At 39.2% G+C, this 27,590-nt stretch overlaps 1 protein-coding gene across 1 annotated transcript in view; it reads right to left on the reverse strand.

Annotated features, from left to right (window-relative positions):
* LRFN2 (leucine rich repeat and fibronectin type III domain containing 2) overlaps positions 1–26,973 on the reverse strand; it is a gene marked incomplete at both ends in the record, with an annotated part of 41,940 nt that extends 14,967 nt beyond the window's left edge. Inside the window, one exon of the mRNA XM_084285401.1 lies at positions 25,601–26,973. Within this exon, the coding sequence (XP_084141527.1) occupies positions 25,601–26,973 (1,373 nt within the window). The remainder of the gene's footprint in view (positions 1–25,600) is intronic.
* Positions 26,974–27,590: the final 617 nt, after the last annotated feature.

Consider the following 27,590-nt stretch of genomic DNA (forward strand, 5'->3'; position numbering starts at 1 on the left):
TCATTCCTAGAAAGGAAGAGAAAATGAGTACTCACAAAAAACAAAAACCACCACCACCACCAACAACAAAACCATAAGGATATAAGATTCACAGATTCTTGGAGATCAAAACCAGAACTATGTTTTTAGGGTACTTTAGTTCTATGACTGATTTCCCACACATATACTTGTCATGAGTGTTATCAGTATGTGCATTTGACTCATCATTTTTAATAGCTAATGTAATCCTTCAGAGGAAACAGAAGCACATTATTCTTTAACAACTAGAGAGTCTGAGAGGGTTCCTTACCTCTGCAGTCAAGAAAGAATGAACTTCTGTAGCCCAAACAGAAGCTGCTCAGAGTATATGAGCAAGGGAATAAAATAGGCAGGAACGTTATTCTCTTGTGAAGCCCTAAGAAGTTATGTTGCACATAGTAGAACTGCTGATTTTAGCTTCCCTGCAGTGGGCTGTGTTGGGAGAAGTCCCAAATTTGGCTCTGCACCACTTGAAACACAACTTCATGACTCTGAGTTCTCTTCTCTAAATTATTATTGAGTCCTCTTTCTAGGTTGCACTAAGAAAGTGCTGTCTGTGTAATGTGTGAAGGCACTGCCCTCCACTTGTGGCAAGACTTCAGCAAGGCACAGCATATGTCCTTTTGCTTAAAGAGAGAACTAGTGCTACACGTGAGCAGAGCCTCTCCCTGTGACCAGTAAGATGATCTTTCCTACTTTCTTGCTGGGGAAGTTCTCCAGCTTTACAATATGGTGAGTTATTTATTTTTATTTTTTTTGAAAAGTTTATTTTGCTTTCTTATTTCTCTGTTCCACCTAAATGCCAGAAGAAGGAAGAGTCACCAGCAGAAGAAATGAACCTACAAACCTGCTGAACAGCAGCTCTGGTTAAACAAGAGATGTGGCCTGTTCCTATGTGTCTGTGAAAGGAATACCCATGTTTCCCCTAGAAGATGTATCAAAATAAGCAAAATGGCAATGATCTAACAAGACTTATCTTTTCTCCTCTGTGTCTGCTTGGGAGCAGCTTTTGTTCCCACAGTCCTCAGAAACAGCTGAAACAGAACACAGGTCTGTTTTATTCCTGATACCATCCCCCTCAGTTTGTACAAGTGAGAAAAATCATGTGTCCAAACACCACAAAGCCTTTGTATCCATTTTTGGGATTATTTTTTTAAGAGAGATTTATGGTGCCATCCTTTCCTGGACATGTGTGTGTTGTCTTTGCAGTTGTGTATTTTTGCTATCCTTCCATTCAGAGAGAAAGTTTTTCCTAGACCTGTCCCAGAAAATACTGGCCCTACTGTGACACTGACACAAATTTGGCGGTTGGAAGGTGCTACATTCAGGGATGAAATGAAGATAGCTGTGTCATCACAGTAAACCTACAAGCCACTGTCTTGCACATAACCTGAAGAAGTTACTATCTAATGTATCTCATGGGCAGATTAATATTAATTTATCTCAGACAACAGAAACCACAGAGAAAGTCAAAATGACTATAAGCAACTAGCCAAAGATAGAGTCTGGTCTCAGATTCATGCGGCTATACACCTAATGAAGGTATAATTCTGACTCATGGTGATTAAACTTCAGTGAAATATTAAAGGATGCTTAATTGGTTTTAGCACCTCAGCAGTATAAAAGAATTTATTCTGTCATGAATAAAATTCATAACTGTGCTTCAGAAAATTAGTTGCTTTTTAATGACCATACTGGTTACTTTTTGCAGTGCCATGGAAAAGGGAAATGGATGGAAATATTTTTCTAACCACCAATGCAGTTTCTCATTCTATACTGTAAATACACTATGGAATGAGATGCCACAATGTTCCTCTAGGGCTTATTTTCTCTTGTGCACCCTGGGTTTGTCCACAGATATTGGCCACTTTATTCTCTCAAGTGTCCCAGAACATTCACAGACATATTTCTGAATCCACAGTTATATGTGTGTGTATATATATATATATATATATATATATAAAAAATACATGTGTATATATATATATATATATATATATATATATATATATACACATGTATTTTTTACCTTTCTCTGGAGTGAATCATTCCACCCTCCCTCTAGCACGAAGACAAATGTGTCTGATGCTCCTGAGCATATGGTGTAGCCTAAAAAAGGGTTATATTGTAGGAGTGTGTCTATATGGATCCCATATCACACAGTCCCTGAGGGAGGATTTAGGAGATAGCATTTCTTATTCTTTCTCAAACTGCTCATGTTCAACTTTTTTTTTTTTTTTTTTTTTTTGTCTACTGCTTTCCATCATGCTCATGATTCCTCGAGAGAGGAAAGCCCACTCCCATTATAGCTGGCCTTTTATGTATTGCTCAGTAAACTTGGATCCTTTCTTCTGCCAGAAGCTCATTGCATAAGCGTCAAAAACTAACATACAAAAAGTTATTTTCCTTTCTGATTTGTTATAGATTTATCTAGATTCTTTCCCCATAAGAATGAATTTCAGATTCCAGAGTAATTAGTGAAATTATGCCATAATTGTTTGTCTCTGAAGAGAGTAACCTGTAAACACCTGAAAAGAGAGATTTTCAAAGTCACAAATTTCTATACTGCTCTCAGATTGAGAGAGATGTTAACATGATGTTTTATCCCACAACAGTCTTCTCAAGATTATAAGGTTTGTCTCCCTCAAGAGCCTATAAGCATTTTCAGAGAGACCTGTATGATTAAAGCAAAAGGTCATTATTTCACAGGACTACCATTTTAGGCACATACTTTGAGATTTTATGAATGTTTTAACCAATTTTCAAAAGTATCTAGCTCAAATAGTCCCTAGTGGAAAAGCATTATAAAAGTGAAGAGATAGCTACCGTGAATTGAGGGAACACCTGGCTCTATTCTAGTCAACGAGACAATCCTAGACAAGTAGATTCAGCTCCTAGGATGCTTCTGTGCATTGGCTAAAATAGATTTCTGGCTTGACAGAGAAATGGATACTGTAGTTGCCCACTCAGAAGTTCACTAAGGCATAACCAGAGAGCATATAGCTAGCAAACCTGGCTGAAACACAAACCCCTTACCAAAGTGGAATTGGAAACTGTGAACTTTGTTGTAGCTGCTGCCAGGCATGCACCCTTTCTGGATGCGCAGAAACAAAGTGTACCATGGATGCAGGGTGACTCAGATAAGGGTGAACTGAAAGTATGTAGGAAAGCATGGCCATCAAAGATAATACAGCAAAAATACAAATGCATCAACTCTCTTCATCATACTATAAATCAGAGCAGAAGCATGGGGATAAGCACAATGGACTTAAGGAGCCTTTTGGTACTGAGATGGTTCACCCAGCCAGAAGCACATGGTGACTTAACACTTCCTTCAGTGCATATCAACAGAAGCGTCTTAGGGCTGTGCTTGTACTCACATAATCCAACCAAACCTGTACCACTGGACTAAGTCTGTGGTTACTTCTTAAGAGAGATATGTCAATGACAGTCCTGCTGGCATTGTGGTACTTTGGACCTTGACACTGATATATCAATAACACTGGCAAAAGCAGCAAAGAGGAAGACACCAATGAATGACTCCAGTACCCACTAACCAGACAACAATAAACCAAAATAGATAGATCTAGTCCATATCCATTGTTAGTCCACAGTGACTAACAACATAGAAGGCAGGTTGAGAGGCAGGAAAATGTGTCTACAGTGCTCAAAAGATCTTTGGACGCATTTGTCCAAGGGACTGGTTAGCTAAGAGCATCACTAGACCCACAGAAATGAGAAGTAGACATTTTCATTTTTCCCTTTGTTACAGTCCAAAGCAAAGGATTGTAATTGCTTCTTCTCATTTACTCACAAGTGCAATATTCCATGCAAGCTGGCTCCTCTTGAGACAAAATCCATTGAAAAACAAAACTAAGCAAAACAGAGGAACAGAATAAAAGAGATTTAATGGATCATAACTTAATTTCTTAAACAGTGAATAAATGACATGTAGAGAAATTTTGATCCTGACATACATGTTCTGCACTTGTGGACCTTTTAACATTTGGTAGGATATTTCCTACTGAAGTCCTACAACAGGAGTTTCTGAAGTGATTGGTACCTGTTGTTTTCATTAGCCTTACTTTCAGAACTGTAAGGGGAGGGTTGGTACTAGAACACATACACTAACTGAAAGCTTGACAGCCTTCTGCTATGCCAGTTAAAAACAGTCTGCTTGGTTCTCAAGGAAGGTGAAGCCATGTAATACCTATTTTTTGACAAGATCTATTCAGCATATGACTGCTGTGACATAACTGTCAGTTAAAGTAATGAGTATTCATACTCACAAAAGTTAAGGCAATTGAAATTTTGATGTATACAGTTGTAGCACTAGTGTACGTAGAGGCATTCAGTTTTATTGAACCAGCTGACTTTACCAGCAGACTGACAATTTGGTTACTTTTACATTCTTGGCTTTATAAGTGGCTGGTTTACAAATGTTAAGAACATTATGGGTAGTTGTAATCATCTAGTCTGACCCTCTGGAGATCAGAGTCCAGCATAGGCTGTGGAGTTTATTGAGGGATTCTTACAATGAATCACAGTAATGTGGTTTAATAGACACATAGTCTTAAGGCTTTCTCAGGGGATAAGGAGTTGGCCACCCCACCTCCTTCAGTTCATACCATGAGGTTAAAACGTCACAGCTCATTTCCAATTTGTATATATAGGTCTTAGCTTCAACATGAGAAATGTAAAGAGTGGTTTAGAAATCTGCATATAAAGCCAAACCAAAAAGCAAAAAACTTTGAGGTAGTATGAGGACAAATTCAGTCTATTTAACACCAAAAAGTTTCAATTTTTGTTTTTGGTATGGGTTTCTGTACCTGGGGCAGGGAGGCAGGGATGGCTGAAATTTTTAAACAAAGAATAATGCCACAGGTATTGATGTTCTGTTAATGGCCAAGATGAGTGGCTAAATAGCTTACGGTTTCTCATAAGCTGGATCAGTCATAGGCCTAAATCCAGCTGGACACAAGCAAAATGCCCAAGGACACAATAAAAGTGAAGATGAGAATCCAGAACTTATCTATGGAAAAAAAGCTAGACTGTTTGATATTGAAGGGAATGCAAAGACACCACTGTAAAAGGGAGACTAAGACATTCCACATGTAAGAGAAAAAAAGAAGGTAGTTACAGGTATCTAAAGACATCTCTGGACAGTCCAGAGATAGGTCATTTTTGTTGTATCCAAATACTTGAAACATGCTTGTTACTGTGAAGTACTTCCACGTGTTATTATCACTTTTAAAAGAGACATAGAAAAAAACATTTAGAAGCTTTAGTTGAAGGCCACAGGATCGCATGAACACAACAACATAAAAACAGTGTCTCTGCAATTTAGCATGTTAATTACAGGTTCTGTAGTAAAGTTCAATGTTGACATGCCTCTATTGTCAATTTGATCATCATATAGTCTGTGGGGTAAGCCATTATTATTCACCCCCTGGGTTTTGTGCATTACATCTTTGATGTTTTCATGATAAAGCATTTTCAAAGCTTTTGTCATGTAAATCAAATAAAGATTACCTTTATCTTTTACTTTTCTCCATTCAAGGTCAACAAAAGTTATGTGATATATTGATAATGTCACATGTTGCCCAAGGAGGAAGGGATATCCCATTGCTGTCAGTAATTAATAGTTGTATTTCACTCTCCTCGGGGCCATAACTTACTCAAAGCTTCAGCATTTGAAAATGATGAGACATCCCTCAAACTGATAAATCCATAAATCCTTCCAAACCAACAAAAAAATGCTAACTCTCTAAGAGTTTCTTTACAAATCAGTCTATAGTTTTCAGAATAATATATGCAAATAACACAAGAGGATGAAAAAGAGATCACCAGTAGGAAAAAAAAAAAAAAAAACAGAGAAGTAATTTAAGGTTGGTTATTGTCACTTTCTACATGTATATTCTGTTCACTTTGCAGGAAGAAAATGTGAGACAGGCAGACATCACTTTTTGTCCAAAGCACCTGAATCTTCTAAAGTCTTTTCATTTACAGTTGTGCTGGGAAGCATCTTTTGAAGCACATGACTTATCCCAAAAACATCTGTATAATAATACAACAAACCAGCCTTCAGAGGGGCAGCCCATGGGAGTAGTGTCCTAATCACACTATTCAGTTGTATCTGTTGAAGTTAGCCACCAAAATACACCTCTACTAAGAGAGTTTTGCACCAGTCCTGGCCTCACTAGGGGTCAACCCTGCTGCCCATGACTGTGGTAAGTCAAGCTGGCAAGGAAAGGATGGTCAGAGGGAAGGGAGGGCAGCCCTCCTGGAGAGACCTCCAAAATCACCCCTTAAATTACGTACTGAAGCTAGGTGGTATGGAAACCTCTCTTGGGGGACAAGGTGGTACGTTTGTGTAGGTGGTCGCCTGCACTCACCTTCTTCATGAACGAAATTTCATGTGTGAAATTCCCAAAATGTTAAATGTAGAAATTCAGCTGCATGCCATAAGGTTCTGCTTTGAAGATTAAGATAGAGCTTTTCTAGACTTATAATTAAGAAGCTGTGATCTATTTACACACATACAAATAATATTAATAATAAGAATAATATTAATAATAATAGTAATGAAGAAGAAGAAAGGAGAAGGAGAAGGAGAAGGAGAAGGAGAAAGAAGGAGAAAGGAGGAGAAAGGAGGAGGATGAGGAGGACAAGGAGGAGGTGGAGAAGGATCTATCTTGCATCTTCTATTTTTAATAAGAAAATTCGCCAGTTCAAGAAATAAAAATTTGGCCTTTTCAGCTATCCATTTCCAACATCAAAGCTTAGGCAATTTTTTCTTAACTACTGTTGTTTTAGTGAAAAATCCTTTTTTTTTTTTTTTTTAATACAATATTATATCCTTTGTATTTTTATTTCATGTTGTATAATCCCACTTAGAATTTGGGCTGAAAATATTTATAATTTTTTGAGTCATTCTATCTACAGATAATTAAGATTAGCAATGAGTCTAATGAAGGAATTTCTTGAATATTTCTTTGAACAGTCAGACTGCAAAGTTTTGGTGCTTATCCAAATACGACTGAAGAGCAGTGAAATTTCCATAGCTTATGAGGATGTAAAATAGGACTGGAACCCACCAAAAGGGCTGTTCTTCTGCTTCTTGGCCTGCTCTACAGCAAACAAAAGTACCTCATACTGTTCCTGTGCTGGAACACAGAAAATACTGAATTCTTATAGAACTGTGTTGGCCTGTTCTTAGAAGTAATACTGCATTTCTTATCTCTGTGGCCTCATGGCATGTTGCCTCCACTTCTTGATAGCCTCAAGTGTAGCTGTCATTCTGTAGGTGACATATATATCAGGACCACCATCCCACAATGGCTGACAAAACTGTGTCCTAAGTATATATTCACCTACTAGTGCTCAGTAAAATAACAGTTAGCAGAAAGGGTATCCCAAAACAATGTGGTTGAGGAGAGAGATCATGAAGATAAGCAGCCAGTCAGTTCATAAAACACAATCCCAAATGATATATCTAACGGAAACTTTTAAACAAACAAACAAAAAACTTTGGACAGAAATGTCAAAAGTCATAGCTTCCATAATTACACAGATTAGTACAAAGTCTCACAAAATCTCCATTTTGGTCATTCTAAACACAAAACAAAGCTGAAAAAATCTCAGTCTGTTCATGGATTAAACCACAAGTGGGAGAAGATCCAGTCCTGACAAATGGTCTGTAGTTACTTATTAGCTTAGCTCTAGTCAATTCTTCCTTTGTAGCCAAAATCCACAGGGGAAGAAAATGAAAATAAATTGGGAATACCTTACTCAAAATTACATTTAATTCATATTTGGGAAGCAGCAGAAGAGGAAAAAATAAAGACACTTTGACTGTCCTCCCCTCCTCCTCCCCCCCCCCACCCCCCAACAAATATGTCTCTCTGCCTTCCTGTACCTTTTAATGTGCTCACATATATCACCCTTTTCATATTTTATCTTGTATCTTCACTCCTAAACATTGCTAAACGTTGTGCACCTCTATGGCTTTTTGAGCTGTCACTAGAACAACATGTAAGAGACAGCACTGCCGATAAACAGCAATGCATGTCACCTCATAAGTTATGCCGGCACTGCAGGGGAAAAAGACAAAACCTGTGCTCAAAATACAGCTAAATGTGAAAATGTACGAGGGGTTTACTGTGTCACCTACACTCAAACCTTAGCTGGGAGGGTGCCGCCGGGATGGGACAAGCAGAGAATCTGTTGCTTTTGTTAGAGAATAGTTGAAAAATATGACAGATCACTGGACACGAATTGCAGTGGGAGATTTTCAGCTCCCCTAGCTGTAGCTGCATAAGGCAGAGCCATTCGGTTTCTGTCCAGTAGAGGGATTCATTACTCACACGAAATCACCCTGTCACTAAGGGAGCTTGTGGAAACTGCACGGGTATCTTAGAAGAGTTTGATGTCTCTTGGACCATGTGTTCAGCTCCTACATTAGATGCATCTTGCAAAACCTTGGTACTCTGAGGACAAATCTGGTCAAATACCCCAAGTGAAATACATTTTTTAGTGTTAAAATAGGTGTTTCTGCTAGATTCAGGTTTTTCTTGTCTCCTGCCAGGAATATTAAAATGAAAGCTATAGCTGTGGGGAGCCCCAGTGCTCTTCTTCTCCCTGGCACCTGTGAGGGGTGCTCTGCTTCCAGCCCTTGTTCTGCTCCTCCACCACATCCTTGGCCCCTTTGCCATTCTTCCACAGACATCTGTCCTTCCTTCTTGCACGTCCTGACCAGCCCTTTGCCACAACAGGGACTGAAATGAAGGAGAATATGCAGGAAGGGAAAAGCCCTACAGTCAGGTGATGGAGAGAAAAGTGGATGTGCTCAATTTAGGAAATTCTGCTTCCAGGAGGAGAACAACCCTCTGTGGGCATGACGGATGTTGGCAATGGGGTTATTGCTTTCAAGGCTGCAAAGAGACTGATAGCCACATTTTCACATTTCTGAATGAAATATTTTTAAAGTTTTGTTGTTGTTGTTGTTGTTGTTGTTTTGTTTTGTTTGTTTCCCCCATAAGCAAACAAAACAAGTGTTATGGAGAGTTTTCAGCCCGATTCTTGACAGAAACAGATGTTGCAATATTGGAATTTCCCATGGGACAGATATTCCAGGGTTCGTTCAATTTTAAACAGGATGAGAAAATAAAACTGAGTTGATATATGGTTTGCTTCTTCATAGCTGTTGCAGAGGCAGGTGTTTAGAGGGTGTGCTAGACAGATGTTGCACAATGCTGCAGTAACTGTGAGACTAACTAGTGTGGATTTTTTTTTATTAATTTTTAATTCTGCTCCTTGTTCAATGTACTGAACAATCTATTACTTCATGGTTCTGTCCCATCATACAGCTGATTAAGGCTTGCTTTGGGTAAACTGAGGCACAAGCTTCAAAATTGAAATCGCTTAAAAAGAGGTAGAAAATAAATTTTAACCTTGCATAGGCATACAGTGTTTCACTAACTGATGAACACAAAACCTAGCAAATATGTTAACCTAGTTTTAATTGGTGAAACGGGAGGGCTAGGAAATTGTCAGGAGGTGTCTACCAAAGCTGGAGTCTCAGTGCCATACAGCCATAAGGTCACCACTGACAGCCTGACTAGGTTCCTAGCAAATGCAAGTTATCAAATATTTGGTCACAGACCTGACATTGTTACTGTGACTAGACACATTGAGAGGTGCCAGGAAAGAAGGAAGAAATTTGTCCACAACACGATCCCAAATATGCACAGTGAAAGCAGTGAGACAGCAAAAAGTCTTACTAAGATGTTGCTCAATACCACCCTTGATAATTCAACAACATCTACTGTGTCTAAATGGACAATGATTAGGAATAAAGATGTATGATCAGGCATCACCACTACAGGGTTACATGGTTTTTGACAGGAGGTTGCAGGACTTTGCTGGGGGAAGGGAAGGGAAGGGAAGGGAAGGGAAGGGAAGGGAAGGGAAGGGAAGGGAAGGGAAGGGAAGGGAAGGGAAGGGAAGGGAAGGGAAGGGAAGGGAAGGGAAGGGAAGGGAAGGGAAGGGAAGGGAAGGGAAGGGAAGGGAAGGGAAATAACAAATACCACAAGCTAAACCAAACCACAAAAACAAAACATTTTACAATTTCACGTTACAGAAACAGAAACAAGTGCCCTGTGTAATAACCAGGCCAAGGAGCAACATTTTTGCCTACTTCTCTGTGCTATTCCTTGTTTTCTTTGGGTTTTCCAAGAAAGACTGAGTATATAGACACAGCTTTGATTCCATTCACCTCCAGCTCAGCACCTTAGGACCTAATCTTTGCCTACACTACAGACGGCAACAGCACCAATATGTACATACTGATAAACAAACCCTGCTGAGGAAAAAGAAAATTTTTGTTTATTGGTTTTGAATTGCAAAAACAAATTCAACAAGTTTATACTTGCTAGATAAAATATGTCATTTAAAGATGCTAATATGAAGATTAAAATCATTTTCTGGGGGGAGGAAAACTTTATTGTAATTTTTATTTTCTACTTTAAAGCCAAAATATCAACTAACTTTTGCAGGAAGTTTTCTGCCTTTGTGTTACTCCCAGGAGAATGTCACCTTTGCCCTCCAAAGCGCTATTCCTTTTATTCCACTTGGATAACCATCATACTCATAAACCCCAATGAAACCAGTTATAAACACCTGTGCTGCCACACAGAGAAATATGAGGAAAATTCTAGGAGAAAGCCCAAATGGAACCTGCTTAAGAACAAACAAATAAAAGGATTTGTTCTGAAATATACTCCAGCTCTGGCATAATTAGCTAATTAATCCACAGCCAGTATAATTATCTACTATGAGAGAGCCTGGATGGGGAAAACAAAGCAGAAAGGTGAAACAAACAACAATATTGTATTTCATTGGTGAAAACAAAGCAAAACAAAACACAAACAACAGTAAAATGCTTCCATTAGGCAGAGTTTGTATAGCACAAGGTCTAGCCACCTCTTCATCCCACTCCATCCTGCTGTTGTTCAAAGACACAATACTGAGCCCTGAAATGGTACTGTGACTCCCTTTTGTTGGCACTTTTCACAGGCATGAATCCCACTCCCAGTGTTTATTCCGTCCTTCCCCTTGCAAGCAGTCTTTCACCTCTTAAGGTGTTTCTATCCTGAGAGAAAGAAATATAATTTAAACTGCTAGATATACATATAGCCTTGAGTCCAAGATGTGCTTCATCTCCCTAAGCAAATTACACAAGTGCCAAGCATGTGCATGAAGTGCATTTGCACCATTTTTGTCTAGCAGATAGATTGATAGATTGTGGCTTTGCTAGTGCCACTGAGGATCCTGGAGGGTTGCCTGATACTACCCAGAGATGAGGCTGCCACTGCCCTTTACTTGTCCAGCAACCTGGTGACAGCAGCCATCCTAGCCACTATAAGGACCTGGACAGGAGAAGCCAGGGTCTGAAGTTGGTTTTTTTCCATGGTGGCCATTCTTCCTTCCTCTAGCTCAGAGCAGGGCACTGTCACACAGGCACCCAAAACAGCAACCAGAGGAGGCTGAAGTAGAGGACAGAAGCAGGGGCCCCATCAGCTCCCATCCCTGCTCAGCTCAGGTAAGCAGCTGGCCCTCTTTTAATGGTGAAAGGGAAGAAGCATGAAGAGAAGGGCTCATTTGAAGTCTATTACCTTCATTCTTCCTCACCTCTGCCATTGCCAAACCTTGGCAGCAGTGCCTACATCCGCCCCCAAGGGAGAGAAGAGTGAGCACTACAGTAGTGACCCATCCTTGCCACGGAGTAATCAAGATGACATTCTGCCTCAGCATACTCAAATTAGCAGGATTGGACACTATTTTCTTAACTCTGTTTGCAGCACAACGTGGCTCAGATCACAGCGATCACTGCCATACATCCTTCTCTTTTTGCAGCAGTTTTCTGGAGGAGAGACACAGACATCCCCCACCCTCCCAGCACTGGCAGAAGGACTGATTCATCAAGCCCAACTCTCTGAGGCAATCTGCCAGACGACAGAGTTGCTGGTGGGGTGCCTCGATGCTGTCAGTTGCCCATATGTCTATTGGGCAGCTACTGCTTGTGCAAACCCCACTCTGAGAAAAAATCAGAGCATGATTTGGGATGTCTATATACGAACTAATTTCATAATCCAAGATAGTTAAGTGAAAAAATGGATAATTAAAAATATATATATAAAAATTGGGGGTTGAGCAAACAGCTCATTTATTTACTTTCTTGTCAAAACAAAGTAAATTATGAGGTAATAAATATATTACAAAATTTAAGCCTGGGTAAATTTGAAGTGATGCAAGGGGAAGGGAGGGAGAACAGATGGGCAGATTCAGCACAAATTCACACCTTGTGCTGGCTGACTCAAACTGTTCATCTCTGCAGATAAATTAATCTGTAAACCAGGAGCAGCTGAGCAAAGGGAGCTTATGAGGTAGCCTTACGGTGCTGTCTACAGGGTCTTTCCAACCACTCTAAAGCAGAGCTGTGAGTAAGCTCTTTCCCATCCAAGGGTATCAGGCTTTGTATGCCTCCCTGTGTCTTGCCCAACATCCACATAGCCCACTTCATTGTCATTGGCACACAGCTGATCTTGCTTCCACTCCACAACAAGCTCTGCCAAAGGCTGAAGCTAATTCTGATGTCCTTTCTGGGCAGCATCGCTTTGTGTGATTCTTGTTAAGTGCTCTGGGACCTAATATAATCATACTGTGGCTCTGAGACATCAGCAGGGCTGTGACAATGGGACAGATCAGCCTACTCTCTGGACTTTTTCTCTGGCTATGAAAATCAGAACATTTAATTTTAAACATAAAAATATCTTGATTGTGTGATAGTCTGAAGGTTTCTATAGATTGCAGCACCAGCCTGTTATCCTCAGCCACAACTGGAGTACCTTTGTGCTTGGCACTGTTACAGATCATTAAGATTACAGGGTAGATGCCTGTACTGCTCTCTTATTAGACTGTGAAATGAGACACGTTTTGGGGAAAAGAGTAATATGACAATGAAATAACCTATATTATGTTTTCAAAGACATCCATTACCTCACATTTTCTTTCTTCACCATCAAAAATTTGAGTTACCTTCTTGCTGTGTGCTTTTAAGAACAAAAAAGAATAAATGATTCCCTTGTAGTACAAGCCTTCATTGAAAATCTACAAGTAGAACACTCAAAACTTTACTTGGAATATGAACCTGATTTCTGCCTCAAGTCTTAAGATTCTTAGCTTGTCTGAAATCCTTCTCTTTCATCCTTTCCTGACCAGAGCATTACCACAAAGACTACTAAATGCAACCACGTCACTTAAAGCTTCAAAATAAGTTTAAATGAGAAACAAATTTTGTATTCACTTTGTACTGGATGGCCTGAACCTGAACAGAGTGAATTTTCTTCACTCAGAGTGCATATATTTTGCCCAGAAAATTTGTCTACTAGAGGGAAATCCAAAATTAACCAGACTTGTAAGATCTAAAGGTAATGAAGAATTACTATATCATTTATTCAGTCTACTGTATTCCTATTTTCCTTTATTTTTTTTTCCAGTGGTGTATCTTACTGAGTTTTAGACTTCTCAAAAATAAGTCTTCAGTCATTCCTCTAAGGAAGCAATCTGAATCATTGTTATCATAAGTTAAGGTTAATTAGTGCATTCATACAAAAAGCTACACTTTTTCTGAAAACAAACTGGGTGTGCAAGCTGAAAGCCTGGTGTGTAAGAGAGAGGTTATAACAGGAAATTCAGAACAAAGAATTAAATAGCTGAGTCTACAGCTACAGTAGTGATACAAAGCTAGGCTGCTCTATAATATGCATGCACAACATTTTATGTCAATATACTCTGAAGATATCTGGTCAGGTAGACATGGGATGATGTTACATGAAACTCCTCTCACCTCTGCAGGCTAGAAGATCCCTGAGGAAAGACACCTCTTATTTGTCTGTCTGTCTTTTTTTGGTGTCTACTGCCATAAGCATCTGTTCTTTACACAGTCCTACAATTAATTATAGGTCATGAGACTCAAGACAACCTTAGTACCCCTTGGCTAAGAGGCATCCTGTGTGCTGGCTAGCAGATACCATTTAGTCTTTTGATTTCTGTGAAGAATGCTAGGTCTACCCAAAGCATTTTTTTATTTATTTTATAAATCTGTGCATTTATGTTCCTTGTGTTCCTCTCTTCAAATAAAAACTTATCCTTACTGTAAGTGGCATTTTCTATCAATTAATGATGGTAAAAAAAAAAAAAGAAAAAAAAAAAAAAAGGCACTGGTCCTATTTTTCTCCTCTTCAAAGACAGACTTATCTGAAACACATTTTTTAAACCTGAGCTCTTCTTGTTTTCTTGAAAGACTGTCCTGGAGGGTCAGTCTTCCTCTCAGGGTGTATTTAATGAGGATGGGATGGCAAGGCAGCAAGTGCAACCATCCTGCACTCACCAGCCCAGATCCAACCTCTTCCCTGGGTGCAGACAGAGGGTGTCTGTCACAGTGTTCTCAGTGAGGAACAAATTTGGAAAGTACTTGGTGAAAGGCAGTCAAATATTCTTCTAAAGGTTTCGTATTCTTATAAATCAGTATTTCTGAACATGATTCAAGAACATTTGGGCTACTTTCTCATTGCCACAGTGGCAGTAAAGCTGCTTTTATTTATTTTTATTTTTATTTTTATTTTTATTTTTATTTTTATTTTTATTTTTATTTTTATTTTTATTTTTATTTTTATTTTTATTTTTATTTTTATTTATTTTTTTACAGAGTGGCTGTATAGTCCAAACTCTCTCAGAGCCTCATTTTCATTATGCCTTTATGAGCCTCATGGAAAACTGAAAACCCCATCTTGTCATCAGACTCCATTGTTTTTATGGAATCTTTTCTGTTTGGAGATAGAAGATGTGAAGAACAAAGGAAATGTCTGTACTATCCTTAAGAATCCTGGGTATTGAGGTGAGAGAGCAAGTTTTCAAATACAGATTTAGTAAGACTGGGAGTAGTTGTTAGAGTCTATTTTTTTTTTTAATTTTAATTTTTTTTTTCAAGATTTCCTAAAGTGACCCAGATATCTGCAGTTGTAACCCAAGCTGAGGAAGCAATTAGAAGGGTGGTTCTCTGGCCCCACTGGAACTCAGTGGATCAGCACTGGAAAGACAGGTGCATTGTGAACCTGCTGCAGGCACCATCTGCAGAAGTTAGACTCAGACATCAGATGGAGCATTTTGCATACATAAGCGTACATTACGTATACAAGCTATGGAGGAAATGAAGCCTCATTCTTTGAACTATTCCTTTAAGGTGAGGAGACCCCTCTGATGCGCACTTACATGCTCTACTGTTAGAGCCTTGGTCTAAGACTGATACTACTGAAGTTGTTTTTCCCCAGTCAAACAGATTTATAACATATATTTAGCAACAGTAACAACATTAAGAATGCTGTATTTTCCCAAATTGTGACATTAAGAGGGGAAATTATCATTTGAAGTGCAAGGAAGGACTTTATTAGGAATGCATTGAAAGCTAAATCAGGACTACTCCCAGCTGTGTTTCTGGAGAGACGTTGTTTCTTCCACTACCTTACCAATTTACCCTGAGCAAGCTATTTAACCTCCTTCTTTATACCTCTTCCTCTCTAGAAAACAAAGCTAATCCTAAACCACAAGATTTTCAGGCTCAACCAAAGCCCAGCAAAGTCAGTGGTGGTTACTCATTCCTGAGGACTTTGAGTCAAGCCTTCAGTCAAATATTTAAGTAGTTAATATTTTTAACTATCATACTAACTGTTATTACTTTTCATGACTATGAATGATATGGGAAGTTGTTACTGTTAAGCAGTCAGAAGCTGACAACATTTTTTTTTTCTGCACAGAGCAGCACATGAACTGCTATAAATCTGTCCTAGATTTAAAATAGCAAAGATAGTGGTAGCTGAGCAGCTGTATGCTGGCTTGTTAATATTCATGAATGGTATGAATCTGAATACATTAAAACTTTTCATTTAGACATCAAAATGTTGACTCACCTGAAGCTTAATCAAAATCTTATTTCAATAGTTCATTTTGGTATCAAATGCATAGCTTGTTCTTGCAATGACGGGTTGGGACAGCTCCTGGCATTTGGATTTGGAGCAGCTAAGAGAGGGGATGTGGCAGATGTTATGGGCAAGCATTAGCTCATCGTGAATTCCCCTCAAGAAGAAATGCTGAGCCTTTGATGAGCTCTAATAAATAATTAGCAGCAGAGATAAAACAAGAGTACTGCTGTCTTATGCTGAAAACAGATTCTGAATTCATTCCTACCCTGTGCAACACCCCTGACCCCTGACAGGGATACTTCCCAGAAGCACAACAGGGGCTGAGATAAGAATCAGGCTCTTTGCCTTTGTTTTCAGCTCCTGAGGCAGAGCTTGGGGCTAGAGCTGTAACATACAAATTCTCCGTATACCTCACTAAACGTTATGTGACAGTTGTTAAACTTTGAAAGAAATGGGAATGCCTCCAAACTGGTGAAAGGTGCTGGCCTGCCAGTCCCTGTGGCCTGGAGTCACAAGCTCCTTCTCACATGCCCTCACATACTTCCCACATACTCACATGAAGGGACATATCTCCTACATGGAAAAGTGACCATTTGGTATTTTGCCTTTCTGAGTCAGTTATGAAGCAAGAAAATATCCATCTGGGTAGTGTTTGTATGATCTACTTCTGCTCATGACAGACTGAACTGCCAATGACCAATGGTTTTCTTATCAGTTGCTGTATCAGATGGATGACTGTTTATCAAAACAGTCTAGGAAAACTTTAGTGACAATACCAAGCTATACATCTATTTTCCCTTAATTCTTGTTTATTTGTATATTTTCCATTTGCATTATACTAATATATTTATTAATATTTTATATTTTTATTTCCCACTTCATTGACCGTAAATAAACTCTTTTTGTGCGTGTGTTTTTTTTTTGTTTTGTTTTGTTTTTTACCATTTTCACTGCATTTACTTTTTTGTTTCTCAAAGACTTTTTATATTGCAAGGAAAAAAAATCAAAACAAATAACAAAACAAGCAAGAGGAAGGCAGGAAGGCAGGAATGGAGGGAGGGAGGAGGAAAGAAAAAAAGAAAAAAGGGAGGAAGGGAGGAAGGACAGATGAACTCTGCCACTGTACTTCTCTCAGCAAGAGAAAATATAAAAAGGGGAGATGAAAATTTTTCAGCAGAGGTGAACAAAACCCCACAGTCCCAGAATATATGCCTCTATGAAACAGCTTCTTCATTATGTCTGAAGCCTTTCAGAAAGCCTGTACATGCTGAGGACCCTCTACAAGTCAATGCACACTGCTGCTGCAAACCCCTTGCAAATGACCTGAAGTATCAAACATCCATGTTAGACTTTTCCCTGCTCTGCTTATAGGCTTTTTGCTTCCCTTTGGGATTGTGACTTCACATTTTTATTTTCACACAGTTGCTATCTCAGCCTGTCAAATATAAATGATTAATACATGATGATTAATGTCTCTGTGTGATATTCTTTATACCAATAGTTGTTTTATCCAATGTTTAAATATATAAATGATTTGACCAAATAAAGACTTGTATCCTGGATACATTGGAACTGCAATAGCTCAGCTCACATGCTGACGGCGGAGAAGCAGTTTTTTCACCAGCTCTGAGCCTTAGAGCGTAGTTCAATGCCTAGCCAAGTTTGAGACAAGGATAGGAATGAGAAAGAGGGTGAAGAGTGAAAGACCTTTACACATAAGTCTTCACCTGTTATGAACCCCATATCCAAGTCACAAGTAAAGATAGAAGTTCAGGACTTTCTGAAGAATATAAACCTCTGCCTTCTCTAAAATTGCCAGAACTATGTATTTTTGACTTTCTACAGAGCAAAATTAATATAATCATGCTTTACTATAGCATCAGGCTGTCAAGATTATTTGCTCTAACTAATAAACAAGGCAGGACTTCTGTGTTTTCAGTCATTAGCTGGTAGACCTCCACACAGTAGACTTTCATTGCCAGAAATATTAGCAATCTAGATGGTGGTACCTCCTGTGATGCATGATCTGTGTCCAGTGTGGCAATGCTTTTGGAGATAAACCCCTTACACACCTGAGATATTCCTGAAGTTTGCAGCACTTTAGCCATAAAACATTCCAAATTGACATGCAATGGAATAGAGGAGTGGATAGGTACATTTATTCCACTAAGCTGTGGGAAATTCAAATTCAGTTAATTACTTCCTACCTAAGTAAAAGTATCCGTAAGTGCAATTGCTGAAGTTATTCTTTGTTCATGAAATGCAGTTGCACTATCACCTGACTGCCAAACTACAGCTAATATATAACTGAGAGGTGACATGACAGTAGTGGTCAGTGGAGTGACCTCAGTTCAACCAGTCTGCAAAACACTTGCAGTGAAAGATTCTGTGTAAATGTAAATCATTATTCTGTTGTTTAAATAATAAAACCCATGGCACCACTGTTTAAATAGGCTGGAGATGTGGAGACATTTATTCATATTTAATGCTTAAACTGCCTGAAACATAAAATATATATGGAAAAAATTAGCTTTCAGAAATATATAAAATTTGATGGTGGTGGCATTCTTTTATTTTCTTACCTTTTTTTTTTTTATTATTATTATTTGTTTGTTTTGTTTTGTTTTCTTCAGTGGTGAATTTATAAGCCAGGGGAAATGTAGTACTACAGTAATTCTCAATTTGTGCAGATGTTTTTATCACTTTTAGTATGAAATACTACAAAATAAAACAGACCTAAATATCTCATAAATCTAATGACTATGTCACATTTCAGATACACATTTTTAAGTGGCTGCATCAGTGCTTTAATTCAAAACACAACCAGCAGGATCAGTATAACCTGTTCTACAGAACATTTGCAGGCTTCTTCATCCTTTGAAATTGTGGTGATTTTGTATATTACACCAATGCCCAATGGCCAAAACTGAAATGTGGTTCCACATCATGTAGGGTGCACACCACACAGAATAGACAATCTCTATCCCCAAATGCCTAAGTTAAATTCAGGTGTTATGGTTATGTAATGCTCCACCTTAATAATTCATGACTATCCCTGTTGCTGCCAAACAATGACTTAAAAGCAGCATTTTTCCTACTCATTTATGTGAGTTTCTGTTTCCACAATGTTTTCTAAAGTGTTTATCCTTACGAGGCAAGGTAGTGCTGTCATCTCATTTAGAGGTGGGAAACTAAGGTCTAAAGAGATCACTTTCAAAATTTTCATATTTTAGTTCAATTCCATATTCAAAATAAATTAAGCCTGCAGGTGCCTGAGTTGTACCAATAATAAGTCTGAGGATCTTAAACTTCTACAATAATTTTGAAAGGTGTCTAGATGAAGAAAAAGGCACTCTTAACTTTCCCAGAACAGGTAGGATTTCTGTGATAGAGTAAGTGTCCCAGAGTTTGCTCCTGTACACCTGAGCCTCAGGACAGACTTAGCTTTGCAGGCCTCTGGTCTTCTCCCATCCCTTTCTCTTTTGGATATTGGTTGCTCTTCCTGCATTCATGATGTTTTTGTTTGTTTGTTTGTTTGTTTGTTTGTTTGTCTGTTTATGTTTTGTTTCATTCATATAGGAAGTTGTGTATTTTGTAAAAGACTCCTTGTCTTGGCTAAAAGTGATTGGCACAATACACATTTACTGTCAGCAGTGTCTGTTTAGGGGTGATTTATATTACAAAAAAATGATGAAGGATGGAAAAATTGCTGCATTAAAAACCCACATAACTCTCTAAGCATACCTATACTCACTTGGCTCTGGCCTTTGCAAATTGCACCATATTCTTCTGGAGGTACAGTTACAAAAATCTTTTCTTCAGTGATTAGGTTACAGTGTCAAAGGAAATGGCAGCTCTACCTGTTGTGCTGTAGCACATGGCTGGCTGCTGTGTGAACACCTTCCTACTCACTAGTAGGGAAGACCGGAAGATCACCGAACCATCTGTTGTTTCCACTTCACATCCTCTTAGCAAGTGTCAGTCTCACTTTAAGATTTCTAACAGGAGGTACTGGCAAGGGTGGGGAAAATTTGGGAAAAAAAAAGAAAAAAGACAATGAGAAATGCAATTAATCTTACAGTTGTTCACAGAATCACAGAATGGCTGAGGTTAGAAGGAACCTCTGAAGGTCATCTGGTCGAACCCCCCTGATCAAGCAGGTTTACCTTCACCAGGCCGTCCAGGACAGGTTTTAAGTATCTCCAGAGATGGAGACTCCACAGGTTCTCTGAACAACCTGCGTTAATACTTGATCACCCTCACAGTAAAAAAGTGTTTCCTGATATTCAGATGGAGCCTCCTCTGCTTCAGTTTGTTTCCACTGCCTCTTGTCCTGTTACTGGACAGCACTGAGAAGAACCTGGCTTCATCTTTCTTTCATCTTCAGGTATTTATATACATTAATGAGATAACCCCTGAGCCTTCTCTTTTTCAGACTAAACAACCCCAGCTCTCTCAGCCTGCCCTCAGATGTCAGATGCTTCAGGACATCAGTCATCCTCACAGCCTTTTGCTGGACCTCCTCCAGTGTGTCCATTTTGCCCTGCAGAGCCCAGGCCCTGACCCAGCACTTCAGGTGCTATGTCATCAGTGCTGAGTAGAGGAGAAGGATCACCTCCCTTGACCTGCTGGCAATACTCCTCCTAGTTCTGTTCAGGATACCATTAGCCTTCTTTGGGCAAGGACACACTGCTGGCTTGTGGTAAACTTGGTGTCCACCTGGACTCCCAGGACCTTTTCTGCAAAGTTACTTTCTAGCCAGGTGACTCCCAGCATATACTGGTGCATGGGGTCAAATTTACCCATAGGCATGACTTTGGATTTCCATTTTCTGAACTTCATGAGGGACCTGTCATCCCATTTCTGCATCTTGTTGAGGTCTGGAGTGCATTATGACCCTCTGTCATATCACACATTCATCTCAGCTTTGTGTATTTGGCAAACTTGCTGAGGACACACTCTGCCCATCATTCACATCCTTAGTGAAGATTAATGAGGATTTTATAAGACGGTGTCAAAAGCCCTACTGAAGCCAAAGTAGAAAATATACACTGCTCTTTTCTTGTCTTGTCTAGTCTACCAATTTGCTTATTTCTTCATAAAGTTATCAGCCTGGTCAAGCATGACTTTGTGATTCCATGCTGACTACTCCTAACCACCTTCTAGTCCTTCCTTTTCCTGTAAATGGTTCCTAGAATTCGTTGCTTCATCACTTTTCCAGGGATAGAGGTGAGGCTGATCAAGCTGTACTTCCCTGTGTTCTTTCTCTTTTTGAAGATGAGTGATGTGTGCTTTTTTCCAGTCCTCAGACACCTTTCCCAAGTGCCAATTCAAAGAAAATTGATAATGGCCTTACAATGACATCGAGCCAGCACTTATAGGTCCATTCCATCAGGGCCCATGTATGCCTAGTTTTCTGGACTGGAGTAGCATGAATCACAGCTACATGTGCTAGCCAAGGGACTTTATTAGTTGATAGTAGTATAAAAAATGTACTTGAAGTTGCTAACAACAACAACAAAAATATTTTCCACTTTAAAAGGGCATGCTTGAATAACCTTGACCAGTGAAAAAAAAACAACTATCGATACAAACAAGACACAGATAACAAAGACTTGCAGCTGTTAGCCAAGATGTGGCTTCACCTTCTCCATCCAGGGTAGCCTGGGTTTGAATGGCACAAAAATGAACAAGACTGTTATTATCAGTGTAAGAAGAATGAAGAGGAAAGAAAAGTTGGAATGAATGTGCAACAAATCAGAAAAGGAAAAACAAAACAAAACAAACAAAAAAAAAAAAAGGAAAAAAAAAAGGTAAAACAAGCTTTCCTTTTTTTCTCACTCTTCCTAGAGAGAGGAATCCTGGTTCAATTCCAGGTGGAACTAATTAATTATCTTGACAGCAGGATTACTAAAACCAGCGCAAGGACAAGCTAGAGAAAGGTAAAGAGCTCACTGGAACCATGCATAGATCAGTAAAGCAATGGTGTTCACCTGTATGTAACACAGGATCCTCTTGCAGGATCTTTTCCCACATGACCACAGGTCAGGGCTCAAAATAGAAGCTCTAAGTTTCCACTAGTGGCTAAGTGCATGGTTCATAAAAGAAGGAACATTCCCTTTTGGCAGTAATATGGCAAAGATAATGTATAGCCCCCTAGGTTATTTATTTTGTGACAGAGGTTGTCATTGCAAGTTGATATTGACCAAACTGCCTCTTTGAGACCTTTGCACAAGCTACTGCTCCCTTCACTCTGATTTCTCCTTCTCACTGGGAAGTCATGTGGAACTCAGTGTTGATCAAAACCTGTGTTCATTAGACCAGTATTAGAAACATGCATTCTGCATCCAGTGATCAGAAAAAAAAAATCCTGCTGCTACTTTCAGCAGTGGTCCTGAGACAGTGAATAAAAAGGAAGTCAGAATGGGAAGCAGACAAACGGTGTTCGTTACACTAATTCTCAGTACAGTGACATTGGTCTATCAAGAGCCAAACTTCAGATTTTGATACCAGTTCAGCTCAGTGAAATCAGGACACCCAACAGTAAACACTTGAATTTTCATGGGGTCATTACATGCCATTGCAGTCCCATTTGTACCATTTGTAGCTCCTGCAGATGGAAACCCATAGCTGGGATGGAAGCAGAAATGGGACTGGTATCTTACATAATGATCAAGAAGCAGCTTAATACCAACAGGGAGGAAGAACTGCTGTTTTCATTCTTTCACTATGAGTACAATGTTCATGAAAAATGCTGAGCAGAGAATAAAGCAAACTTTTGTCTTATGCATACAAAATTTCTTATTACTAAGGCAGGATTCCTTCAAGCTGAGCACAGCCAGTGGGCCTCAGTCTTGGCACACTGTTGTATCTGAATGTATATTAAGTGCCTGTCATTTCAGTAGCTAAGCAGTATCACATCCCATTTAGCACATACACAGCATTTTATAGAGCACAGCACTGTAAAAATCCTTTTCCCTTAGGTTTTTCTACACAGTCATTGCAGTGACATGCATCTGACCAATTAAAGCAGAACAACTTTAGTTAATTAACTCTAAGGGACTGAGTGGTTCCCTGTCTGCATGTCATAAGAGCTGTTTTTGATATATATGAGTGCCACTGATTAACTCTTAGATGCTGGACAATTTACTTCATCTTCCTATGTTTGATTTTCCCCTGGTGCAAAATGTAGGGAAATAAAATTTGTTTTCTTTGGTGAAGTGCCTTTGAGAGCTTTGAATGAAAATAGCTACACATCATCAATGAACCCTCAAAAAGTCCCAGTGGGAGTTTTATGGAAATAGAACTATCCTTACCACTGTGCTTCTGGAAAACTGAGCCACAAACAAGTAAAGTGACAGGACCAAATGACTGAGAAGGACTGAGAAGCAGCAGTGAGGACAGGATAAGAATTAAGAGTTGCCTGACAGCCCCTTGCTCCTCCAGACCAGACTGGCAAGATGGCATCTTTCTTTCATTTTTGTTTTTGGCATCTGATTCTCACTTCTACAGCTACTAGACTATGTCACTTCCCTTCTGCATTGTTTTACTTTGGCCATCTCCCTCCTTGGCAAACCAACACATTTAATCAATTCCAACACCTTACAACCTCCACAAACTTCTTTTTTTTTTTTTTCAGTTTCAGGGATATTCTTATTCACAGTAACAAATTGACTATACAGTGTCATATGACTGCACATTCTTCAGAGTATTTTTTTCCAAACTTTTGCTGTGCTCAGGATCTTAAATGCTGGTTGAGTTCTTGTCAAAAGTTTTGCCTAAAGAAAAACTGGCACTGACACATTTTCTTTTATTCTATCCCTAATACTCTACCATTACTAAGCTTTATCTTAGACTTTCATTTTCCTTAACTGTACATGGCTGCAAGTCCCAAGGCTGACATACCACTTCCATGGTACAGTAAGGCAGATAATTTCCATCTGCTAATTGATTTGATTATTTCAACATACTTTTATAATTGAGGAATGGAAATGAACAGAACTGAGTTTCCTCATATTTCTTCAGTATTTGAATAAATATCCTTTAAAAATACTCCTTGGACTTCCTTATCAATATTCCTACTTCTGGCAAAGAATGGCTAAGTTTGAAGTAGCTAAGTAAATCACTTTGTTAATTCTGCTCATCATGTGTTTGTTACAAAACTATTCCTTGCAAAAAAAATCTGCCATAACAACTTAACATTCAGTTCTGTAAACAACATTAGAATTACAATTCATTGTAGGAGAAGGGTTAGTGAAAAAGATTATATAAATGTTTATTACTTCTTGGTTTTACATGATAGACAACAACAACAAAAATACTATATGATAAAAAAGAAAATAGCAAGGTCTGTTCTGGGGTCTGGAGTCTGAGTACCATGACTTGACAAGTGCCTCACTTCTCACTGCAGGCAGTTTGAGAAAGACAGAGTGGTTTGCAGGTCAGCAGACAGTAACCAAAAGCCTACCAAGAAAATCAATGGCTCTGACTGTTTTTTGGGGGCAGAGTTTCTTCTCAAATTAGTGTCAAAACCCAAACACCAGCATTCCTCTGCCAGATCCAATTTTTCTTCACTGGATTCAGGATGCTTGCAAAGTTATAAGAATTTGTGATTCATTCTATTTTGCCCCTTGATTCTGGCTTCCACTAGTAGCTCACATAATTCCAAAGACAAAGACAATCGTTATTCTAAAATGAAAAAAGCAGTAACACTACTTTCCTGTTTTATTAAGCAATTTCCTACCTATTTTTAATCCCTCCAATTTAATAAATTTTCTTGCTTTTTTATAGCTAGGTTCACTGCAAGAGCAACTGTTTTTTTTTTTTTTTTAAATATATATATCATTAAAAGTTAGAGGAGTTGTAGACCTGAAGGAGCTTAATGAGCATTCAGGGCTTGCTTTCAAAATTATCTCTCTCTCTTCTTGCATTTAATATGGTATAAAACATTAAATGTTCCAAATTTGTAAGCAATTACAGTAGTATAAAATGGATGTTAGTGAAGTAAGAAACAAGCTCTTTCAAATGGGTGAAAAATCTCTTGCTAACAACCCTGAATCTTGAATCACAGAATAATTAGAGCCTGTGTTATGGGCAGACAGCACAAACTTACTCCCACAATGCTTCCTCTCTCAGTAGTATGTTTCAATCCCACCTACAGGAGGTGGAAAGGGAAACTTCTGACTTCCAGCCTGTCAGGTTTGCTTTCTTTGTTAAGCATTGTAAGGAGGGTACCAACTGTGGTACTATTGCTTTTTTATAAATTGGAAATGTTACTGAAAACAGTTGTTGTTAGAGAATGAATACTACAGAGATTTGTAATGTATGACTCAAAACAGACAGAAAAGTGATGAACAGACCAACAGATAAACTGACAGATTGACAAAAGCAGCACAGACTTATCAGACACCACTAACTTTATTGGTGGCAGTGGCACTGCTATGTCAGCTCAAATTTGAATCAGTGATTTAAGAGTAAAAGATTTCGTATCCTGTTTTCCTCCCACTGCCATCATCAGAGAACAAAACAGCAATTGCGTTTACCTGTAGATCAGGACTTCATCATCTGAACAGTTATACTGCAGCTGATACATTTTTACCCGAGGGGCTGACTTGCTCACTGTCCACTTCACCAAAGCTGAGGTAGTTGTCACCTCTGACACCAGGACAGCCCTTTCTGGTGGGCCTTTTGTTTCCCCTCGGTTAGACTTGCTGGAGCTGGTGATGTCTGAGAGTCTGGATTTTGGTGGGGCTGCTCGTCCTGTGCCATTGCTGAGGTGAGGGAGCTGAACAATTGAGAGCTCGATCGTTGCAGTGGACTCTCCGGCAGCATTGGCTGCTATGCATGTAAAAGTCCCGTAATCCTTGGATGTGGTGATGAGAATATCTAAGGTGCCGTTGTCATAGACAGATGTCCTCGAAGAGTTCCCAATGAGGCGGTCATCGGGGGCCACCCAGTGAATGATGGGGGTGGGATCCCCAATGGCTTTGCATTTCAGTGTAGCAGTTTGCCCTTCTAAAACGAGCAACTTGTGAGTATGTTGTGTGATAAGAGGAGGCTCACAGACAAATTCTTCCTCCCGTACATACCAGAAGTACCTTCCTTTTAGACCTGGGGGAGAAGCACAAGTTTCCATATCATCATCCCTGTCAAGTCGCCTTAACCACAGCAGCTCACAGTTGCAGTGCAGGGGGTTACCCCCGAAGCTGAGAGATAAAGGTGGAGAAAATGGTGTAACAGCTAATGGAATTACTTGAGATCTGGCAAAGATAGGATCAGGGGGAAGCTTCTGAAGTCTGTTGGATGTTAGATCCAACCTGGCCAATTTCTGAAGATCTGCAAACGTCCCCTCTGTAATATAATCTATCAGGTTATGATCCAAACTGAGCTGGTGCAAGTTTATCATCTTTCTTATGGATTCCCAGGGAATGCTTCGGAGGTTATTATAGGAAAGGTCTAAGTCTTCCAATGTCAGCAAAAAATCCTCAAAGGCTTCATCAGAAATGCTGCTTAGCTGGTTGTTGTTTAAAATCAAGTGCTGAAGGTTAATTAAGCCTCTCAAAATATCCTCTCCAATGTCAGGCAGCCTGTTGCTGTCCAGATGTAAAGACCGAAGGCTCTCCAAGTCAGTGAAAGAGTAGGGCTGTATGTAACTGATTGTGTTTCTGGATAAAGTGAGGTCAACAAGCCCAGACATATTGGCAAAATCCTGTCGGCTGATATTAATAATAAAGTTGCCCCCGAGGCGAAGTTCAACAGTCCTTCGATCTATGTCTAGTGGTACAAACAGGAGACCTTTGGAGGGACACAAAGTCCCCAGTGACTCAGACAGGTTCTGACAGACACAATATTTGGGACAAGCGTTGACCATGACAGCCATTCCAAACACCAGGATGCTGCAGAGCAATTTTTCCATGGTAAATCATGCAACAGTACCTGCAAGAAATGAAAAGAGTTACAAGGAACATCAGCAGTTATGATAGTGTTACCTTTCATCTATCCTTCATCTAACATCTACTTCCAGAGAGACTTGCCAGTGCTTCCTCTCAGGAGTAACATTCACAGTGATCAACATTCTGTGATGGGAAGGTTAAGTGTTATGACAACATGCTTCCCCACATAATGCTTTTTTTTTTTTTTTTTTTTTTTTTTTTTTTTTAATGTGGGTTTGGTTCCAAAACTGAATGGAATAGAAATTCTTAGAGCTTATGCCTGGTAACAGATCATTGTAATTGCCTATTCTCTAGTTACAGTTTTATAATTTTTATTGGGTAGCTGGTAGAGGACAAATCTTGCTGTCAGATTGCATGGCTTACTTAAAACACTGAAAGATTTCGCTTGGACTACTGCCTGCTTCTTTGAGGGTAGAAGCTGTCTTATAGTAATTACATATTGCTGCATAATAATGTGGAATTAATCTTAGGGTTGAAAGAGCTGATTTTATGGATAAAAATAACTGCATATTTACCCTTCAGTAATGTGGTTGGTAATGACCATGTAATTATCTGGTCAGTCCTGGGGCGAGTCAGTTCA

The sequence above is a fragment of the Netta rufina genome (assembly GCF_964035555.1).
Source record: "Netta rufina genome assembly, chromosome: 3".
NCBI lineage: Eukaryota > Metazoa > Chordata > Aves > Anseriformes > Anatidae > Netta > Netta rufina.